General features: G+C 34.9%; 1 protein-coding gene across 6 annotated transcripts in view; it reads left to right on the forward strand.

Annotated features, from left to right (window-relative positions):
• The first annotated feature begins 15,907 nt into the window (after positions 1-15,907).
• Positions 15,908-23,759, forward strand: part of LOC148947690 (cyclin-D1-binding protein 1 homolog) — a 51,147-nt gene continuing 43,295 nt past the window's right edge. For 2 of the 6 annotated variants that reach the window (XM_089096201.1, XM_089096197.1), the window contains exon 1: positions 16,081-16,144. Coding sequence is in view for 1 of the 6 variants with exons in the window: in XM_089096196.1 (XP_088952322.1) it covers positions 16,096-16,144 (49 nt within the window). In the remaining 5 variants the exon portion in view is untranslated. Of the gene's footprint in view, positions 15,927-16,052; positions 16,167-16,236; positions 16,288-23,759 lie in introns of those variants that run through there. The other 4 variants (XM_089096200.1, XM_089096196.1, XM_089096198.1 and 1 more) reach the window with 4 other exon arrangements.

The following is a 23,759-nucleotide window of genomic DNA, read 5'->3' on the forward strand; positions in this document are numbered from 1 at the left end:
CTACATCTTACCCCTGTATGTTATTATTGGAATCTTATTGAGCGACGGCGGAAGAGGCTCCTACGGCTACATCTATAGTAAAATGATTTGAATTTGACGGATCGCACACGTTGGTTGATTTATCCTCACAGTCTAAACTGATGTTATTGCTCTTCAGGAGCGTGTTTTGAAAATTTTTAAAACGTAAGATCGCTCTATCTCCGCTTACCGTCTCCACAGCCTGGTATCCATGACGTTTACAGTGTTTCATGTGATGCTTTAACTTTAAATCAGAGCGAAATCTTGAGAGACATGTTGGACAGTAATAAGAAACATTCCCCTTTTTACCCTCCCCCAAAACCCTACTAATATCCGTAATTGGATTAAAATGACCAATTGAATCGGAGTCTGTGGGCGGAGTATATAGAAGCCACACCCAATGATCTACTGATTCAATTGAAGGAGCTCGCACTGGAAATAATACACCCTTCTTATCGGAACGCTGACCCTCTTCAAATTCTGTTTCATACTGTAACACCGTGACACCAATCTTTAAATCTGCTTTAGCACAATCAAAAATATCTATTCCATCTAGTGTCATGGAAAATCGACCATTTAAACAAATAAAATCTACTTTTGGGGACTTTGAACCCTCCCTACCATTAACTGCCATTTTATCCAACTTTTTCTTGGTGGCATGCTTGTACAGACGTCTGTATGCTGCAATTAAAAAATGCATAATTGAAACACTGCAGCCTCGTATCGAAACAGATTCCTTGCATCCCCCTACATCCCTCTATCTGTAAATTATATTTTTAAACTGTAGCCCTCTCCCCATGCCCACCTGCTACAATAAAATGCCTTATAAATCTACATATATTAACATTTAAACTTTCAATAAATAAAGCCATAGATCCACTACCCCCCTCGTTATGATTTTCCCACTTGCTTTGAATACTATTAGCCCAATTTAGAAAAACCTCCCCTTAATTTGATAAATGCGGGCGACTTGCCAACATCTCTGTGTGCAAGTATTTTGAATACATCTCACTCGCACTTTCATTTAAAAAAATATTTTTAGTGCTATTGATGCTTTTAAACTGACCCCCACTCCCCACACCCCCATTTGTTGTTCAAGAATGGCTCGAATCTTATCAGTATATGAATGTGTAATGGCCGAGGGATCTGTTATTATATCCCCTGACACTAGAGAGTTGAAGGGATCACCGAATTTGGCACTGTAGACCTTTGTGGGGTGCAAGGCAGAGTTGGACAGAAAAAAATCTGGAAGAGGGGGTACTGGTGTTGTTTTTGTATTACTACTAGTACTAGCTATATCATTAAGCGGAATGGTGGGGGGTGACACAGAATTTTCCATAACACCACCACTCTCAATCTGTTCAAATACAATGTTTGGATATAACACGAGGTCTCCTAAGCCTGATAGTACAAAATTCCAAGGTGTTTGGGGACATTTGATCAAGGAAACATGTCTTGCCAAGTGTTGGAATTTCGTTATAAGGACCCGGTTCAGTTGCACTAGTAACATCTCCTAAATGCTCACGCATAAAACTATCTGCCCACTCCGGATCCTCAAGCGTGTCAATATCACAAGTTAAGTCGTCTAGGCTAGCCATATTCCCAAAAACATCATTAAGAAAACCTCTATGCCATTCCACATTCTCTAGAACTAATGTAGATTCATCCCTGAACTCCACTGGTGGTGATAGAATTGGTCCAGTAAATACTGATGTCTCATCACTCAATGGTAGTGCTATATCATTAATCTATAGAAAAAAGGTTTTATTTTCTATGTGAAATAAGCATTATTTCATGAATTTTCGAGTAGAAGCGGCGCATGCACCGCTCACACACACACACACACACACACACACATGCGCACACACTTACAGGCACACACACTCACACATACGCACACACACACACACACCCACACGCACACACACACATCTCTGACACGCAAAAACTTTTACGGTGTTGAAACAATGACGAAAAGGCTAATTCATTAACCTATAGAAAAAAAAGGTTTTATTTTCTATGTTAAATAAACACTATTTTATAAATTAAAAAAAAAAACATTTTCCTTTTTTTATTCCATCCTCAAAAGTCAAGTCGACCTCTAAATCTTTAGGATATCTACCTTCCTCCACCCCTCTTCCTCAGAGAGTTCGCAAAGTCGCAAGCTATTGCTTTTTTTGCCAATAAAAAAAATGCTAAAGATTCATCTATCACTGAGTGAGGAAGAAAAGCATAAAAAACAAGACGGGGGTGGGGGGAGATTCACATTGCAATATCTCTTATGTAGTCTCTTACGATGTTGAAAAATTGCGAAGACTAATTCAATAACCTATATAAAAAAGGTTTTATTTTCTATGTGAAAAAACCATTATCTTATAAAGTTAAAAAAAAAACAAGTTCATTTTTTTTCACCCCATCCTAAAAACTAAATTCCTCCTAGAATTATTTAAACTAAATACTTGCCTCCACCCCCCTCCCACAGAAAGTTCAGAAAGACGCAAAAGAGTGCTTTATTTGCTTATAAAAAAAAATGCATTATATCCAGCTATCTCTGAGGGGGGCAGAGAAATTTAAAACAATGGTCGGGGGGGGGGGGGGGATTAACATTTTAATATCTCTGACATACACTCTTACGATATTGAAAAATGGCGAAAAGACTAATTCATTAACCGATAGAAAAAAGGTCTTATTTTTTATGTGAAATAACCATTATTTTATAAAGTTAAAAAAAAAACATGTTCATTTTCAACCCATCCTCAAAACTCAATTCCTCCTAGAATTATTTAAACTAAATACTTGCCTCCATCCCCCTCCCACAGAAAGTTCAGAACGACGCAAAAGAGTGTTTTCTTGTCTAATAAAAAAATGCCTTATCCTACGCTCTCTCGTAGGGGAGCCCAGAAATTTACCCCACTGGTCAAAGAGAGGGAGAGATTAAAATTGTAATATATCAGACATACACTCTAACGATGGTGAAAAATTGCGAAAAGGCTCATTCAATAAAGTATAGAAAAAAGGTTTTATTTTCTATGTGAAATAACCATTATTTTATAAAGTTAAAAAAAAAATGTTCATTTAAACCCCATCCTCAAAACTCAATTCCTCCTAGAATTATTTAAACTAAATACTTGCCTCCACCCCCCTCCCACAGAAATTTCAGAAAGACGCAAAAGAGTGTTTTCTTTGCCAATAAAAAAATGCTTTATATTCAGCTATCTCTGAGGGGGTCAGATAAATTTAAAACAATGGTCGGGGTGGAGGGGAGATTAACATTTTAATATCTCTGACATACACTTTTACGATGTTGAAAAATACCGAAAAAAAAAAATACTTAAAAAAAAAAAAAAAAAGTTGGATAGAAATAGGTAGAAGCTAGTGGTGAAAATACTCAAATTTCCAAATTCAGAATGCTGTTGAGTACCGTCCGTTTCTTGCATAGATGTGGTGGCAATGTCACTGGGTTGTACAGGTGAGCCAGTGGAGCTCCCCATTATGTGAGCAACTATCCATTCTCTTTTCAGCTTTCTACCTGGCTGCATAGGAGTTGGCACTGGTAAGTTTTGAGCAGGCAGCGTCGGTCTGGAATGGATGTGAGTGGCCTCCAATGGACCGTCTATCTCCACTTGTTGTATTGGAGCGACGCTGTTAGTATTAGCTCTCTTTTCCGGGGGAGAGTAATTTTAGGAATCCTCTTCCTTAAAAAAGAAGGCAAAATTTAGCATGAAAAAAACAATTCTCTTTTACAGAAGAAAAAATTAGTCTGCACAAAGAATCCCCTCTAACCACACGGAATCAGGGGACAGAGTCTCTCTCAAACCCCGTAAAGCTCTTTTAAAAGATACAAGAATTACTTATTTAACACAAAAATTTCGTTTTTAACGGATACCAAGTAAAGAAAAACCGTGTTAGAATTGATTCATTGCCCTCATCACTGTCATATATTTTTATAGAAGCATCTTAATCATCTGTGAAATCCATTTGCTTTCATCAAATACAATTGAAAAATATCGGTCTAATTTGGTCAAAAACAAACTCTTTTGTCAATGAGTCTTGAATCGTACATATCCATCTTTTTTTGTTTTCTTAATCCTGATAAGACGCATGCCAAATGTTGTCTTGAAATCATTCCCTCTTTGGTAGCATGTTAAACACATATGCTTTTATTTAGAGCGGAAGAAGACAGTACATTTTAAACGCGCGATTGGAAAAGGATTCTTTTGAACGAAAAAGAACTAAAACTACAGAATTATGCTCCTAACAGAGCAATGGAAAAGGGAGTTTTTTGTTTTACATAATAGAAAAAAGCGTGCTTTGCCGTTTCTATCGAATATACTCATTATATTTTAAAGTTTTGTATTGTTGGAGGGGAGGGGGCTAAGTCCCCCTGAAATTTGAATGTACTAGTAAAACGATTTTTTTTTTGAAATAAAGAATGAAAGTTTACTCACATTGACAATTGACGAATCCATTGTTTTCAAAGTTAATAATATGTAGAGTACTATAATCGATGTGTTAAAACATAATGAAAATTGAATTGTAGTGAATGAACATTTTATACAGTTTTTCAAGGACAAATAAAAAACGGATGTTGAGTTACATAATTTCGTGTGTGCTCCCAAAACATGTCTGACTACTTTATATCACACCAGGTTTTTTTTTAAGAATGTACACGTGAATTCATGACGTACATTCATTGTGCAATCGACAACAAAAACAAAAAAACCTGCTTTAAATTATATTATTACGACCAAACTCTCAGAACGTGCTTAACTACATTATATATTGCCGAGTTTAAAGAAGCCTCGACTTTAGTTTCATAACACCCATTATTGCGTCGCAAATTTTAAAGTATTCACACGTGAGTTTAATGACACAACCATGGGTTTTTCTTGCGCAATTCAATGTATTTTCTCATGTATTTTTGAAATCAGCACCTAGATTAGGACTGAATGTACGCTTGAAATCAGCATCTAGATTAGGCGTGAATGTACGCTTGAATGTGCGCTTGAAAGTGCCTATACTTTTGACCATATTCATGTAGGCGTGAATGTGTTCGTGAATGTGTTCGTGAAATCTTATACAAGCTTACTACTAACCCCCCTCTCACGCCCACCTTTTCCCCAAACACATCTAATCAAAATTTTAAGACAGCCATTTTATTAAACGTAGTTTTAAGTTCTGGAAACTAGGTCTTTGAGGATTACAACTCCCCCAAAGCCCTCAGGGCATGGGTTGTAATTTAAGGATTCTCCGAATCCTTCATATTATTTCTTATGGAAGGATGCTCGTATAAACTTTAGAGAGGGATCGTTTGATTGGAAATTGAAATTTTTTGTTCACTTTTTAAGAGTCTAAAGAGATTGAAGGGCAACTAGCCCCTCTCCCTCCTCCACGCCCTAAGTGCATCTGATAAAATTTTTTATATAGACATTTTGTTGAAATAGTTCAAAGTTCTGATAACAAAAACTCCGGTGTCGACACAGCCCACCAGGGCCCAGGGGTAGGCGTTGCAGTTTATGCCGTGGGGCATAACTTATCTAGGGGGGCTTACAACCTATGGGAAGGGTTTTTTACGGGGAGAACACATAGAAAATCTTCCATAATTATCCAATTATAATGTTAAAATACATACTCTGTGATAGATGCAAAATTGCTTTGGCACACAAAATCCTATTAAGGTCAATTCCAAACAGTCGTGATCCCTTTGTGTCAGTAAGTGAAACGGTCTAAACCCCCTTATTGGAGCTATTTTTTCAATCCATTTATTGTTGTCAATTGCTGTCCACAATTTATGCAAGCTGTCTATTGTTCACATATAAGGTTTTTATCAAAGAGGTTATCGTATAGACTTTGAAAAAAGCCTCATTCGATTTAAATTGAAAGTTCTAGATCCATTTTTTAAAGTCAGGAATAATCGAAAAATAAGCACACACATCCCCCCCCCCCCATTTCAAAAAAACTTGAAACTTTTAGCAATAAAAAACGAACAAAATTTAATTGAAAAAAAACTTTCCAAAAAATTAGTTTTTCAAAGAAAATTAATGGCCTTTTTAAACTTAAGCTCCGGAGATAAAAATACCTGTTAAAATTCAAAATAAAAACGACCAGAAATTACTATTAAAGAATAAATGAAACCCAAAACGAACAGAAATTAAATAAACAATCATAGCAAAAAACATACAACAATTAATAATATAACTGAATAAATAGATCTTAAAGCAAATAATGCTTTGACTGAATATGAAAATCTAGCTTAAAAAAAAAACAAGTATTTTGCTATTAAAGTTTAAATTAGACTTAAAACGATCTGAAATTAAATAAACAATAAATGCGAACTAAAATACAATATATATTAATGTAAATGAATAAATAAATCTTAAAACGAGTGAAACTTAAATTGAATATGCAAATCAAGTTTGAATCGAATAAAAATAACTACAAACAAGAGTTTGTGTATCGCCTCACTGCACAAGACTAAAACCTACTGCGTCATTGGAGCTTTACTGAAAGCGAATAATATTACAAATGTTTTCTTTTGTACTTAATATTGAAAATAAATATTAAAATTACAGTAAAATTTTGAACTGATGAGCTTTTAGCAATTAATATCATTATGCATCAAATATTCAGTTTAATTTATTAGTTCTTTTCAAGATTGGTCAAGACAAATATAGTTTCACTACAAGCAAAATTTGGATACTGCCCCCTTCTTTAACTGTAAAAACCTAAAGCCTTCTGCGTCATTGGTGCTTCACTGAAAAGGAATTACTCGTATATTACAAATTTATTATTTTCCAGTTCTTATAGCATTGAAAATGAAAATAAAAATTAGAGTGAAAAAAAAACTTGAACTGATTAATCCAAACAATTAATATCATTATATATCTAATATTCAATTTGATTTTATTTATACTTTCCAAGACTGTTCAAGACTCTTAAAGTTTTGGCATTTTTTTTAACTGTGCTTTTTTTTAACTAATCGTGTTAGTTTGTTATGAAAACACTCTATGGCTTCTACGCATTTCTATTTGAGCGGAAAACTGCACCTCAAACTTTGTGGAACATGTATTTTCTTGCATGAAAAACCAAAATATAATAAAATGTTAATAAAATGTGTGTTCCACCACTCGCCAGCAAGTGCCATTGGTATTTTTGAATCCGCATGGTCAATTTAGGGGGAGGAGGGTAGACTAATTCTCGTAGCAGCCCCATTCCGTCGTGGTATGGTTCACATTTTCGACACCTGGCGTCCGGACTATCATATAATCTACCAAGCATACAACTACCCCAAATCAGTATCAATAAATAAATGAAACCCAAACCGAACAAAAATTAAAATAAATATTAGAGTAACGAGCATGAATTAATGTGAGCAGGGTTCAAAACCCTTATGCTTTCTTAAAGCCAGAATATAATTTGTACTTTACTGAAAAAAAATTCAAATGAGCTTACTGAAAAGAAATGTGCATTGTCAATTTAATATATATATGCTGATATTTATTCCCTAAAATCTTAATTAATTTTGATTTCTTAAAGTTACAAAAGTGAAAATATTTCAAAGAGTTGTTTTCAGTAAAGCGCCAATGACGCAGTAGATTTTAGGCTTCTGTAGTGAGACGATACCCATACTCTTGTTTTTAGTTATTTTTATTCGATTCAAACTTGATTTGCATATTCAATTTAAGTTTCCCTCGTTTTAAGATTTATTTATTCATTTACATTAATATATATTGTATGTTTGTTCGCATTGATTGTTTATTTAATTTCTGTTCGTTTTAATTTTCATTTATACTTTAATAGCAAAATATTTGTTTTCGTTTTAAGCTAGATTTTCATATTCAATCTAAGCATTACTCGCTTTAAGTTCTATTTATTCATTTATATTGTTACTTGTATGTTTTTTGCTATGATTGTTTATTTAATTTCTGGTCGTTTTTGGTTTGAATTTTAAAAGGTATTTGTATCTCCTGAGGTTAAGTTTAAAATGGCCTTTACTTTTCTTTTAAAAACTTATTTTTCGGAAAGTTTTTTTTTACTTAATAATAATAAAACATTGGAGCCGTATGGCCTTTACTTTTCTTTTACTTTACTAATTCGTTTTCAGTGAAGCACCAATGACGCAGAAGGCTTTAGGTTTTTACAGTTAAAGAAGGGGGCAGTATCCAAATTTTGTTTGTAGTGAAGCTATATTTGTCTTGACCAATCTTGGAAAGAACTAATAAATTAAACTGAATATTTGATGCATAATGATATTGATTGCTGAAACCTTATCAGTTTAAAATTTTACTGTAATTTTAATATTTATTTTCAATATTAAGTACAAAAGAAAACATTTGTAATATAATTCGGTTTCAGTAAAGCGCCAATGACGCATTAGGTTTTAGGCTTCTGCAGTGAGGCGATATCCATACTCTTGTTTGTATTTATTTTTATTCGATTCAAACTTGAATTGCATATTTAATTTAAGTTTCACTCATTTTAAGGTTTATTTATTCATTTACATTAATATATATATTGTATGCTTGTTCGCATTGATTGTTATTTAATTTCTGTTTGTTTTAAGTTTCATTTATACTTTAATAGCATAATATTTGTTTTCGTTTAAAGCTTGATTTTCATTTTCAATCTAAGCATTACTCGCTGTAAGATCTATATATTCATTTATATTATTGCTAGTTTCATGTTTTTTGCTATGGCTGTTTCTTTGATTTCCGTCTTTCCTGGGTTTCATTTATTCTTTAATAGTAAAGGCTGGTTGTATTGAGTTTGAATTTTAACAATTTTGCGAGCTTGACTATCTGAGGTTTTAAATGACCCTTACTTTTCTTTAAGAAACTTATTTTTCGGAAAGTTTTTTTTTATTAATTTTTGTTCGTTTTTGATTGCAAAAAGTTTCATATTTTTATGGCATGGGGGGGGGTGCTTACTGTCCAATTATTCTTGACTTTAAAAAACGGATCTAGAAGTTTCAATTTAAATCAAATGAGGTTTTTTTCAAAGTCTATACGATTAATTCTTTGATAAAAACTTTATATATGAACAATACACAGCTGGTATACCTTGTGGAGAGCAATTGGCAAAAATGACTAGATTGAAAAAATAGCTCCTATAAGGAGGCTTAGACCTTTTAACTTGCTGACTCAAATGGATGACGGCTGTTTAGAATTGACCTTAATGGGAATTTGTGTGCCAAAAGAATTTTGTATCTATCACTGAGTATGTATTTTAACCTTAAAATTGGATAATTATTACAGATTTCCTATGTGTTCTTCCCATAAAAAAACCCTTCCCATACGTTATAAACCCCCCTTAATAAGTTATGCCCCAGGGCATTACTTACAACGCCTACCCCTGGGCCCTGGTGGGCTGTGTCGACCCTGAGTTTTTTGTTATCAGAACTTTGAACTATTTTAACAAAATGTCTATCTCAAAATTTTTATCTGATGCATTTAGGGCGTGGAGGAGTGAGAGGGGCTAGTTGCCCTTCAATCTCTTTTGACTCTTAAAAAGTGAATAAGAACTTTCAATTTTCAATCAAATGAGCCCTCTCTAAAGTTCATACGAGCATCCCTTCCATAAGAAATAATATGAAGGATTCGGAGAATCCTTAAATTACAACCCTTGCCCTGAGGGCTTTGGGGGATTTGTAATCCTCAAAGACCTAATTTCCAGAACTTAAAACTACGTTTAATAAAATGGCTGTCTTAAAATTTTGATTGGATGTGTTTGGGGAAAAGGTGGGCGTGAGAGGGGGGTTAGTTGTCCTCAGATCACTTTCGACTATTACAAAGGGCACTAGCCCTCTGAATTTTCAATCGAATGAGCCTTTTTTGAAGTTTCTACGACACCGCCTTCTATAAAAACCTTATATGCCCCCAGGACATAACTTAAAACCCTTGCCCTGAGGGTTGTGGGGGATTGTCCTCCTCAAAAGCATATTTTCTATCTGAAAATCAACTACGCTGAACAAAATGGCTATCTCAAAAGTTTGATTGGATGTGTTTGGGGAAATGATGGGCGTTGGAGGGAGGGGGCTAGTTGCCCTCCAATCACTTTCTTCTATTAAAAAGGGCACTATCCCTTTAATTTCCAATCGAATGATTCTGTTTTGAAGTTTCTACGACAACGCCTTCTATACAAACCTTATATGCCCCCAGGGAATATCTTAATACCCTTGTCCTGAATGTTCTGGGGAGTGTCTTCCTCAAAAACATATTTTCTATCGGAAAATCAACTACGCTGAACAAAATGGCTATCTCAAAATTTTGATTGGATGTGTTTGGGGAAATTAGGGGCGGGGGGGGGACTAGTTGCCCTCCAATCACTTTCGACTATTAAAAAGGGCACTATCCCTTTGAATTTCCAATCGAATGAGCCTTTTTTGAAGTTTCTACGACAACGCCTTCTTAAAAACCTTATATGCCCCCAGCGTATAACTAAAACCCTTGCCCTGAATGTTGTGGCAGAGTGTCCTCCTCAAAAATATATTTTTTATTTGGAAATCAACTACGCTGAACAAAATGACTATCTCAAAATTTTGATTGGATGTGTTTGGGGAAATGATGGGCGTGGGGGGAGGGGGCTAGATGCACTCCAATCACTTTCGACCATTAAAAAGGGCACTAGCTCTTTAATTCCCAATTGATTGAGCCGGTTTTGAAGTTTCTACGACAAGGCCTTCTATAAAAACCTTATATGCCCCCAGGGCATAAATTAAAACCCTTGCCATGAGGGCTGTGGGGGAGTGTCCTCCTCAAAAATATATTTTCTATCTGGAAATCAACTATGCTGAACAAAATGGCTATCTCAAAATTTTGATTGGATGTTTTTGGGGGAAGGATGGGTGTGGGGGGGTTACTTGCCCTCTAATCACGTTCGACTATTAAAAGGGCACTAGAACTCTCAAATTCCAATCGAATGAGCCCCTCTTGAAGTTTTTAAGACGATCCCTTCCATACGAAGTGCCACTTGGAAAAAAAATAAATAAACAATAATAAGAGGCAACACTGTAGCGTTGCCTATAGTAAAGGCCATACGGCTCCAATGTTTTATTATTATTATTTTTTTCCCCAGAGGCACTTCATATGGAAGGGGTCGTCGTATAAACTTCAAAGGGGGCTCATTCGATTGGAAATCAAGAGTTCTAGTGTCCTTTTTAATAGTCGAAAGTGATTGAAGGGCAACTATATTTTTGAGAAGGAAACTCCCCCACAAACCTCAGGGCAAGGGTTTTAAGTTATGCCCTGGGGGCATATAAGGTTTTATAGAAGGCGTTGTCGTAGAAGCTTCAAAACAGGCTAATCGATTAGAAATTAAAGGGCTAGTGCCCTTTTTAATAGTCGAAAGTGATTGGAGTGTAACTAGCCCCCTCCCCCCCCCCACGCCCATCATTTCCCCAAACACATCCAATCAAAATTTTGAGATAGCCATTTTGTTCAGCGTAGTTGATTTCCAGACAGAAAATATATTTTTGAGGAGGACACTTCCCCACAACCCTCAGGGCTAGGGTTTTAGGTTATACCCAGGGGGCTTATAAGGTTTTTATAGAAGGCGTTGTCGTAGAAACTTCAAAAATAGCTCATTCGATTGGAAATTCAAAGGGATAGTGCCCTTTTTAGTAGTCGAAAGTGATTGAAGGTCAACTAGCTCCCCCCCACGCCCATCAGTTCCCCAAAAACATCAAATCAAAAGTTTGAGGTAATCATTTTGTTCAGTGTAGTTGATTTTCAGATAGAAAACATGTTTTTGAGGAGGACAATCCCCCAAAACCCTCAAGGCAAGGGTTTTAAGTTATGCCCTGGGGGCATATAAGGTTTTTATAGAAGTTGTTGTCATAGAAACTTCAAAAAAGGCTCATTCGATTAGAAATTCTAAGGGATATTGCCCTTTTTAATAGTCAAAAGTGACTGGAGGGCAAGTCGCCCCCCCAACGCCCAGTATTCCCCATCACACATCCAATCAAAATTTTGAGACAACCATTTTGTTCAGCATAGTTGATTTCCAGATAGAAAATATGTTTTTGAGCAGGACAATCCCCCACAACCCTCAGGGCAAGGGTTTTAAGTTATGCCTTTGGGGCATATAAGGTTTTTATAGAACTCGGTGTCGTAGAAACTTCAAAAAAGGCTCATTGGATTGGAAATTCCGAGGGATAGTGCCCTTTGTAATAGTCGAAAGTGATTTGAGGGCAACTAACCCCCCTTTCACGCCCAACTTTTCCCCAAACACATCCAATCAAAATTTTAAGACAACCATTTTATTAAACGTAGTTTTAAGTTCTGGAAATTAGGTCTTTGAGGATTACAACTTCCCCTAAGCCCTCAGGGCAAGGGTTTTAATTGAAGGATTCTCCGAATGCATCCCTTCCTTATGGAAGGGATGCTCGTATAAACTTTAGAGAGGGCTCATTTGATTGAAAATTGAAAGTTCTTGTTCACTTTTTAAGAGTCAAAAGCAATTGAAGGGCAACTAGCCCCTCTCCCTCCTCCACGCCCTAAATGTATCGAAAAAATTTAGAGATAGACATTTTGTTAAAATAGTTCAAAGCTCTAATAACAAAAAACTCCGGTGTCGACACAGCCCACCAGGGCCCAGGGGTAGGCGTTGTAAGTAATGCCCTGGGGCATACCTTATTAAGGGGGGGGGTATAACTTATCGGAAGGGGTTTTGTATGGGAAGAACACATAGGAAATCGATTATAATTATTCAACTATAAAGTTAAAATACATACTCTGTGATAGATGCAAAATTGCTTTGGCACACAAATTCATATTAAGGTCAATTCCAAACAGTCGTGATCCCTCTGTGTCAGTAAGTGAAAAAGGTCTAAACCTCCTTATTTGAACTATTTTTCAATCTCGTCTTTGTTGCCTGGAGTTGTTTTCATGCTATGGTAGCTTTCCGCGGTTCATATATAAAGTTATTCTCATGTCAGTTGTTGTATTAGGTATTATATGGGCCTCACTTGAAAGAAAGTCACAGTTCTAGGTCAGTTTTTTAAAGTCTATAGTTACTGGAGATTAAGCACCCCCTCCCCCCATGCCATAAAAACTTGAAACTTTTTGCAATCAAAAACGAACAAAAATTAATTTAAAAAAAAACTTTCCGAAAAATAAGTTTTTCAAAGAAAAGTAAAGGCCATTTTAAACTTAAGCTCAGGAGATACAAATACCTGTTACAATTCAAACTCAAAACGACCAGAAATTACTATTAAAGAATAAATGAAACCCAAAACGAACAGATATTAAATAAACAATCATAGCAAAAAAAATACAACAAGTAATAATATAAATGAATAAATAGATCTTAAAGCGAGTAATGCTTAGATTTAATATGAAAATCAAGCTTAAATCGAAAACAATTATTTTGCTATTGAAGTATAACTGAAACTTAAAACGAACAGAAATTAAATAACAATCAATGCGAACAAACATACAATATATATTAATGCAAATGAATAAATAAATCTGAAAACGAGGGAAACTTAGATTGAATATGCAAATAAGTTTGAATCGAATAAAAATAACTACAAACAAGAGTTTGGGTATCGCCTCACTGCAGAAGCCTAAAAGCTACTGTGTCATTGGCGCTTTACTGAAAACGAATTATATTACAAATGTTTTCTTTTGTACTTAATATTGAAAATAAATATTAAAATTATAGTAAAATTTTGAACTGATGAGCTCTCAGCAATTTATATTATTATGCATCAAATCTTCAGTTTAATACATTAGTTCTTTTCAAGATTGGTCAAGATAAATATAGTTTCACTACAAGCAAAATTTGGATACTACCCCCTTCTTTAACTGTTAAAACCTAAAGCCTTCTGCGTCATTGGTGCTTCACTGAAAACGAATTACTCGTATACAGCATTGAAAATGGAAATAAAAATTACAGTGAAAAAAAATCTTGAACTGATGGATCTGTCAACAATTAATATCATTAATTATATCTAATATTCAATTCGAATTTGTTTATACTTTCAAAGACTGTTCAAGACTCATATAGTTTTGCCATTTTTTTAACTCTGCCATTTTTTGTAACTAATCGTGTTAGTTTGTTATGAAAACATCCTATGGCTTCTAGGTATTTCTATTTGAGCGGAAAACTGCACCTCAAACTTTGTGGAACATGCATTTTCTTACATGAAACACCACAATATAATAAAATGTCAGGTTTCGGTGTGTCCCACCACTCGCAAGCAAGTGCCATTGGTATTTTTGAATCCGCATTTTCAATTTAGGGGGTGGAGGATAGGCTGATTCTCGTAGCGGCCCCATTCCGTCTTGGTATGGTTCATATTTTCAACACCTGGCATCCGGACTATGATATAATCTACCAAGCATACAACTACCCCAAATCAGTATCAATAAATAAATGAAACCCAAAACGAACAAAAATTAAAATAAATATTAGAGTCGAACTTGAAACGAGCATTAATTAATGTGAGTAGGGTTCAAAACCCCTATGCTTTCTAAAAACCAGAATATAATTTGTAATTTACTGAGAAAAATTCAAATGAGTTTACTGAAAAAAAATGAGCATTGTCAATTTAATATACATATGCTGATCTTTATTCCCTAAAATCTTAATCAATTTTTGATTTCTTAAAGTTACAAAAGTGAAAATATTTCAAAGAATTGTTTTCAGTAAAGCGCCAATAACGCAGTAGGTTTCAAGCTTCTGCAGTGAGATGATACCCAAACTCTTGTTTGTAGTTATTTTTATTCGATTCAAACTTGATTTGAATATTCAATTTAAGTTTTACTCGTTTTAAGAATTATTTATTCATTTACATTAATATATATTGATTGTTTGTTTGCATTGATTTCTGTTTAATTTCTGTTCGTTTTAAGTTTCTTTTATACTTCAATAGCAAAATATTTGTTTTCGTTTTAAGCTTGATTTTCATATTCAATCTAAGCATTACTCGCTTTAAGATCTATTTATTTATTTTTATTATTACTTGTTGCATATTTTTAGCTATGGTTGTTTATTTAATTTCTGTTAGTTTTGGGTTTCATTTATTCTTTAATAGTAATTTCTGGTCGTTTTGAGTTTGAATTTTAACAGGTATTTGTGTCTCCTGAGCTTAAGTTTAAAATGTCCTTTCCTGTTCTTTGAAAAACTTATTTTTTGGAAAGTTTTTTTTAATTAATAATAATAAAAAATTGGAGTCGTATGGCCTTTACTATAGGCAACGCTACTGCGTTGCCTCTGATAGAAGGGGGCAGTTGCCAAACTCTTGTTTGTGGCAATTTTGTCCGTTCTGAGCTTTAATTGCATATTAAGTTTAAGTTTAACTCGTTTTAACATTTATTTATTAATGTCTATTACTTTCTGTTGTATGTTTGTTTGCTTTGATTGTTTTTTTTATTTCTGATCGTTTTGGGTTTCATTTATATTTAAATAGTGATTTCTGGTCGTTTTTAGCTTTAATTATTATAGGAATTTATTTCTGCTGATCTTAAGTTTAATATTGGCTTTACTTTTCTTTGAAATACTTCTTTGTCGGGAAGCTTTTTTTTAAATTAATAGTAATAAGAGATTGAAGCCTCATGGCTCTTTACTATATGCAACTTTATAGCGTTTTTGCTCCTTATTTTCAGTCGAAAAAAACTTTTTTTTTTTTTATATAATCACAAAGAATCGAAAAAAAGAAATCCCTAACCATGGAAGAAATATTTTTAGAAAGTCAGAAAATTTAATTTGGGTTCGTCCAGAATACACTTTAAAAAAGAAACGTTTTGAACAATCGGGGAACCAATTTTCTAAACAATATATCCAGGATTCGATCACCGGCGTAGTAATGAGGGGAGTGGCTCCTAGCCATAACTGTGCCCTATTGGAACGTCCAAAAGGGGTCAATAAAACCTGCAAAAAGCCTTCAAATACATCTTCTTGATTTTGTAATAGCTGACCATTTTGAGTTTATTTCTTTTAGTGACCTATGGCCTGCCTATGGCTTGACTAGCTCCAGCTCTAAACACAGGTCTAAATCGATCTAGCAATTCTCGTCTGGTGCCACGAAGTTCGCAATTTGCCTTAATTTAAGTATATAGTTTAAAATCCAAAAACATGGATGAAATAATTACAAACATTTCGAAAGTCAAAAATGACATAATCGGTAACTTTTAATGCTTTTGTATGTAAGCACTTAAGCTTTTGCATATCTAATTAGCTCAAATCGGCAGTCTACACTAGTTTCTAAACAGCAAAAATATATTAATTACAAACTGGGCTAGTCTCTGAAAAACTTGCTAAAGCTAGGTTAGTTGGAGTTAAATTATTTCTGCGATGTCTAAGATTGCTGGTTAAGTATCAAAGCTGTAATTTTATATGGTGAAAAGTCTTGCACCAAAAATTTTTGAGCTAAACAGGTTACAAGTTCACCATTTCTCACCAACCAATTTAGGCTAGTTAATATAAAAGATTGAGCATAGAAGTATTACAGAAATATAAAACCCCAGAAAATTATCAAGCCTACTAACCTTTGGTAAATTTTTGGCAGTTCATATTATTAACTTACAAATAAAGTAAACATACAAATCATTGCCTTTTTTATGCTCTTTATGAATATAATAATCACTTCTACTGGAAAATCAAATTTACCCTTCCTTACCCCCCTAATGTGCAAATATATACCCTGAATTGGAATATACCATGAATTGTTGATGGCAAAGTTTTCAAATTGCAAAATTCAGTGCTACTTTTGTTGATGGCATTTGAAAAACATGAAACAGTAGTAAAACATTTTAAATTTGAGTTGCCTAATAAATGAGGTTTCAATTGCTATAAATAAATATGAACTGCCAAAAATGTACCAAATCCTTTTGTAGGCAGGCAACTAACCTAATCAGAGAGGTAAGTAGAAAGTATGTGGAAAATTTGACACAGGATTTTACAGATAACCTAAAAGCTTTGTGGCATTATGCTTCTCAAAAATGTTACAGTAGCCTAGATTTTCACTCCCTGGCATACTGCACAATTGTCAAATTGCTGCTGATCCTGAGTTGAAAGCTGGAATTTTCAACCAACAATTCTCATCTGTTTTTGTCTCTCTGATTCTGGGCTACTGTTTTCCCCTCCTCCTGTATATGATGTAGGCTATTGCTTAAAATGAAACCAATTTTAGTTAGTGGTTCTTTGTGGCTCTAAATGAACTTGCCTCTATTAGAACTAATAAATGTTGTGGTTCTGACTAGATTCCTCCTTATATTCTATACAAATGACAAGTAGTTTTGTCATGGCCACTTTCTTTGCTATTTAATTTATCATTGAGTTATCCAGCCTACCAGTGCACTAGATAGCTGCAATAAAAGAAGGTTAGATGGGACCTTGATGAAAACTATTGACCCATAAGCAAGACATTATTGGTTATTTAAATTCTTTAAAGAATAGTCAATTCTGTTGTTATTGAGCATTCTGAAGCAAATAATCTCTTGCAGAGTTCACAGCATGATTTTTGTTCTGGATGATCAGTTTATATAAATCTCTGAGAATTGTATGACTACATCAGTAGGTTATTTGATGCAGAGAAGCCTGCTGACACAATTCTGTTAGACTTTTGTAAAGCTTTTGACAAAGTTTATCACAAGAGACTTGCAATTAAGCAGCATACAGTCAAGCTTGAAGAGAAATCTCTGCTCTAAATCCTTGATTTTCTTCACTTGCAAACTCAGTGTGCTTAGCTTTTTAGTGGCTCTTGTAACCATATTCTTTTTTCCTCTCAGCAAGTTTTGAGCAGAGTTCTTCAAGGAAATATTCTTGATCCTATACTATTGCACATCTTTATTAATGATGCTCCTTCTACTATCAGCAATGCACTAACACTCCATGCTGGTGAATTGAAAGGTCTTGCACAAGCCTTTTCACAGGAACATCATGCTCTTTTACAGAATAATTTTGAAGTTCTTGGTCATTGGGTTGATTCTTGGCTTCTAGAATTAAAAATTGCCAAGTGCCATGTCTTTCACTTTGGCAAAAAAATAAATCTTGGTGCTCTTATTTTCTTTCTGGCCATCCAATCTCCTTTGTGTATGATGGGTGAGATCTTGGTTGCATTATTAGCAATGAAAAATTGAGAGGAAATATTCAATCTGGACTTGGTCCAGTTAAAGATAAGAATGGATTAAAGATAGGATTAAAAAATAATAAGGCTTGAGGGGCTGATAGTGTGGTAAATGAACTTTTTAAATATGGTGGCTGTGAAGTTAGAGCCAAATTACTGAAGATTATGATTATGCTTTTTGAAAAAAGGGAAGAAACTAGCAATTTTAGGAAAGCTTTAATGAAACCCATCTTTAAAAAAGGGGATAAGAGTAACTGTGAATGATAAGGGCATTAGCTGGGTTTCTGCCACAAGCAAATTCCTTAGTATGGTGATTTTTTTAGATGTATAGATGCTGCAGATAAAGTTTAAAGAGAGGGACAATGTGCTTTTAGGAAGGGAAGAGGATACATGGGAAAAAATTTTCAATCTGAAAATAATCATTAAGAAGTACCTGAGTCATCAGACCCCTTTTGTCCTTAGTTTTATAAATTATGAGTAAGTGTTTGATTCAGCTAATTGAAGAGTTGTAGCAAAGTTTCTATCCTTGTATGGTATACCAGATAAATATGTTAGAGTGATTAGTGCTATTTTCAAGAATAACATTGCTGTGATTAAGGTAGGAAATGAGGTTAGTAGCTGGTTTTGTATTTAGTCAGGAGTCAAGCAGGGTTTCATTCTATCCTCATTAATATGAATCATTTTGATGGATTTTGCCCTATGGAGGAGCACAGCAAAGGCAATGGGAGAACACAGAATCAACTGGGTAAGTAAAACTCTCCTAGACTTGGATATACTAAAGATTTAAGTATTCCAGCTGAAAATATTGGCAAAAGGAATGAATTTTTAGAGGTTTTGCAGGTTCAGGGGGCAAGAATAGGCTTAAAAATTAATTTTCACAAGCATGGGCGCCCATAGGCCGAATTTTAGGGGGGTTATCTGGCTATTTGGCACTTCCAGTGCTGTATAATTGAAATCTCAAGACAAAATATCATAGGCAGCACCATAGCGCTGCCTAAGTAAAGAGTAATGTGGGCCCAATATATTTTTTTTTATACCTGGGCACTTCTTATAGAAAGAAATGTTATAGGAACTTCAAAAGAGCTCATGGAGGGCAACCTGCTCCCCCTCCCCCACGTTAATCACTTCCCCAAACACATCCAATCAAAATTTTGAGATAGTCATTTTGTTCAGCATAGTTTAAAGGTCCGGAAATTATGACCTTGAGAATGACCCCCCTCCCCCCACACACAACCCTTAGAGCAAGGGTTGTAAGTTATGCCCTGTGGTGATATAAGGTTTTTTTTATAGAAAGGGTGGTCATATAAACCTCAGAGGGGGCTCATTTGATTGGTAATCAGAAGTTCTAAACTGGCCTTTTTAACAGTCAAAAGTGTTTGGAGGTCAATGAGCCCCCCCTCCTGTACACCAATCATTTCTCAAAACACATTCAATCATAATTTTTAATATAGGCATTTAGTTCAGTGTAGTTGAAAGGTCCAGAAATTATGTCTTTATGAAAATCCCCCCCCCCATATAGCCCTCAGGTCAAGGGTTGTAAGTTACACCTTGGGGGCATATAAGGTTTTTATAGAAATGGTGGTAGTATAAACTTCAAAGAGGACTCATTGAATTGGTAATCAGAGTTTATAGTGCTCTTTTTAAGAGTCAAAGTGATCAGAAGGTAAATACCCCCCCCCCCCCACACACACACACACAAGTCAGATTTTCCCAAAACGCATCTGATAGAAATTTTAAGATGGCCATTTGTTGTCATAAAAACTTCAGAAAGGGCTCATTGGGTTGGTAATTGAAAGGGTTGGTGGCTTCTTTAATAGTCAAAAGTAATTCAAGTTAGTTATTTTGTTTGATATGGTTTAAAAGTCCAGAAATTATGTCTTTGTGGATGAGAACCCCCTCACAGTCCTCAGGGCATGGGTTGTAAGGTATGCCCCAACAGCATTTAAGGTTTTTCTGGAAATGGTGGTTGTATAAACTTCAGAGCTGTTTTTAAGAGTCAAATTTATTGGAGGGCAGCTATACCCCCAACATCATATTTTCCCCCAACACATCCAATGGAAACTCTGAGATAGCCATTTGTTCAAAAATAGTCCAAAGATCTCATAACACAGCCTTTGGGGTTTATACAACCCCCCAGAGTATGGGGATAAGGGTTTTAAGTTATAACCTGGGGGATGTATGGTTTTGGGGAAGAGGTGGTCTGTGAACTTTAGAGGAGGCTCATTTGATTGGAAATGCATAGTTCTAGTTCCATTTTAAGAGTCAAGCAAGATGTAGAGAAAATAGTCCCCCTACCCTTTCCCTGATATCCTCTTTTCCCCAAACACATTCGATCGAAATTATGAGACAGCCATCTTGTAACCAATAGTCCAAAGAGAATACAACTATGTCTTCAGGAATCAAATATAAGAAATATTTAGGCGGACTTTGAACTAAATCAGAACAAACTATGAGTATGTGAACTTTCAAGAAAGTAACAAAGCAATATCTCAAGAACAACTTAGTAAGGTAGATTAATTTATTAAGTTAAATCTTTAAGAATACGCTGTGGGGGATTTAGAACTAGCCAGGAGGCACTATGTGTATACTTTTAGTACTACAACTACAGTTACTATGACTAATGATGCTAAGACTATTAAACTAAAGTTTCTCGGAAGTGTTTAGGGGGCGTTCCAACAAAACGAAAAAAAACTGTGCTCATGCAGGTTTTCAAAAAGGCATATAAGCAATATCATAGGCAGCATTGCTGTATAATAGCTAGATATATCATTGAAACATTTAAAGAAGCTAATTTGATTCAAAATTAAAAGTTCTAGGGACTCAAGCCAATTTATTTCCAAAACACATCTAGTCAAAATTTTGAAACAACTATTTTCTTCAGCATTGTAGAACGATTAACAACTACGTCTTTAGGGATATTGGGCATGTCAAACCCCCACAATTATGCCAAACTATGGATTCTTATAGAAAAAAAACAAAAGATATAAAATATTATTTTTTTCATGAGAATGACGTTCTTTAAAAAACGAACAGAAAATGACTTTCTTGTCTTTAAAAAACTAACAGGAATTCCTCTAAAAATACTTTTTCCACAAAAGAAGCTTTTCAAAGAAAAGTAAAGAGCTCCATTAAGCCAAAAATGGGTGGAAATGAAGTCAAGTAGTCATCCAAGCATGAAACTACCACAAATCAGTATCAATAAATAAATAAAACTCAAAATGAACAGAAATTAGAATAAATAGCCAAGTCAAACTTGAAACGCGCAAAAATTAGCCTTAGTAGGGCTGATAACCCCATGCCTTCTCAAGACCAGAACATAATTTGCGCTTAACTGAAAACAAAATATGTTTAAATGTTTTCACTTTTTTTACTTAAATAAGTAAAAAACTTTTTTTTTATCACTTTTTTTGCCCATTTTTTATTTTAAGGAATAAATATCAGTAGGCTAAATGCATACTAAACTGACAATCCACGGTAATTTTTTTTCAGTAAAGCATAAGTTATGTTCTGGTCTTGAAGGCATGGGGGTTATCAGCAATAGTCATGTTAATTTTTGCTCGTTTTGAGTTTGACTTGGCTATTCATTATAATTTCTGTTCATTTTTAGTTTAATTTAATTGTTGAATGTGATTTGTGGCAGTTTTACGCTTGGAAGATTATTTGACTTTTTTTCAGCCCATTTTTGGCTTAATAGAGGTCTTTACTATTCTTTGAAAACTTATTCTGTGGAAAATTTTTTAAATTCATACAAATATATTACACTGTCATTCAGCCAGGGTGGGGGCTAGCCCCCCCCGCCGTATGGGCGCCCATTTCACAAGACGTAGTTGCTGAGACTAGGAATAAATGAAGGTGAAAAGAGGATGTTGGGTAATGAGAAGACTGATCAAGTGGACAGCTTCACCTACATAGGTAGTATCAGAGGCAACACTATAGCCTATTGTAAAGGCTGTAAGTCTTCAATGTTTTATTATTTATTTATTTATTGTTATTTTTTCCTAGATGTGCTTCATATGGAAGGAGTGGTTGTATATACTTTGAAGGGGGCTTATTTAATTGGAAAACTGAAGTTCTAGTGCCCTCTTTAATAATCCAAAATGAACAGAGGGCAACTACCCCCCCTCCTGTCATGCCCTCTTTTCCCCAAATGCTTCCAATAAAAATTTTAAGATAGTTATTTTGTTCAAATTACCCCCAAAGCCTTGAGGGCAAAACTGTAGGTAATGCCCTTGGGGCATATTAGGGTTTATGGAAGGGATGGTCATATAAACTTCAAAGAAGGCTCATTTGAATGGAAATTGAAAGTTCTAGTTGCCTTTTTTTTAAGAGTAAAAAGTGAACAGAGGGCAAATACCCTCTTTTCCCCAAATGCATCCTATCGAAATTTTGAGATATCTATTTTTTTCAAAGTAATCAAAGAAATTTTGTTCAAAGATCATATAACAATGCCTCCAGGGTTGATACAACCTCCTAAAGTCCAGGGCTAAGAATTATAAGTTGTGCCCTAGGACATATAAATGTTTTCATGGAAGGGTGGTGATATAAACTTCATAGGAGGCTCATTTGATTAAAAATTGGAAGTTTTAGTTCCTTTTTTAAGAGTCAAAATTGACCAGAGGGCAAGTAGTCCCCCCCATGCCCTCTTTCCTCTAAATGCATTTGGTTGAAGTTTTGAGATATCCATTCTGTTCAAAATTGTTCAAAGATCAAATATCAATGAATTGGGGACTGGAGCAATCCCACAGAGCCTAGGAACATGGATTTTAAGTTATAACCCAGGGACATATAGGGTTTGTCTTTTCCCAAATGCATCCAATCTAAATTTCAAGATAGATATTTTACTGAAAATAGTCCAAAGATCATATAACAATGCCTTCAGGGTTGACACAACCCCCAGAACCTAATGGCAAGGGTTTTAAGTTATGCCCTGGGGGCATATAAGGGTTTCATGAAAGGGATGGTTGCATAGATTTTAGAAGGGGGCTCATTCAATTGTAAATCTCAAGTTCTAGTGCCCTCTTTAACAGTCAAAAGTGATCAGAGGGCAACTAGCTCCCCATGCCCTCTTTTCCCCAAATGCTTCCAGTCAAAATTTTGAGATAGACATTTTCTTCAAATAGACCAAAGATTATATAACAATGCCTCCAGTGTTGACACAACCCCCTAGAGCCCAGGGCAAGGATTTAAGTCATGCCCTGGGGCATATATGGTTTTTATATACGTTCTCGTTTAAGAGTCAAAAGTGATTGGAGAGTAACCATACCCTTCCTTATTACAATCTTTCCCCCTAAATGGACCTGATCAAAATTTTGAAATATACATTTTGTTTCAAATAGTCAAAATGCAAAATAACCATGCCTCCAGGATGGAATATCTCCCTGGCCCCCAGGACAAGAACTATAAGTTATGCTAGTTGCCCACTGTCAATATACAAGGTTTTTATGGAAGAGGTGGTTGTATAAACTTCGGAAGAGGCTCATTTGATTGGAAATTGAAAGTTTTCGTTCCCTTTTTAAGAGCCAAAAATGATCAGAGGGCGACTTTAGCTACTGCCTCCTTCCCTAACTATAACTGTCTAAAGCCTATTGCATTGTTGGTGCTTTACTGAAACTATATTTGTCTTGAATAGTCTTGGAAAGAAAAGTAATATTTAACTGAATATTTGACATAT

This window comes from Artemia sp. Qi Xiang Cuo, chromosome 10 (genome assembly GCF_049724085.1).
Source record: "Artemia sp. Qi Xiang Cuo chromosome 10, ASM4972408v1, whole genome shotgun sequence".
NCBI classification, from domain to species: Eukaryota; Metazoa; Arthropoda; class Branchiopoda; order Anostraca; family Artemiidae; genus Artemia; species Artemia sp. Qi Xiang Cuo.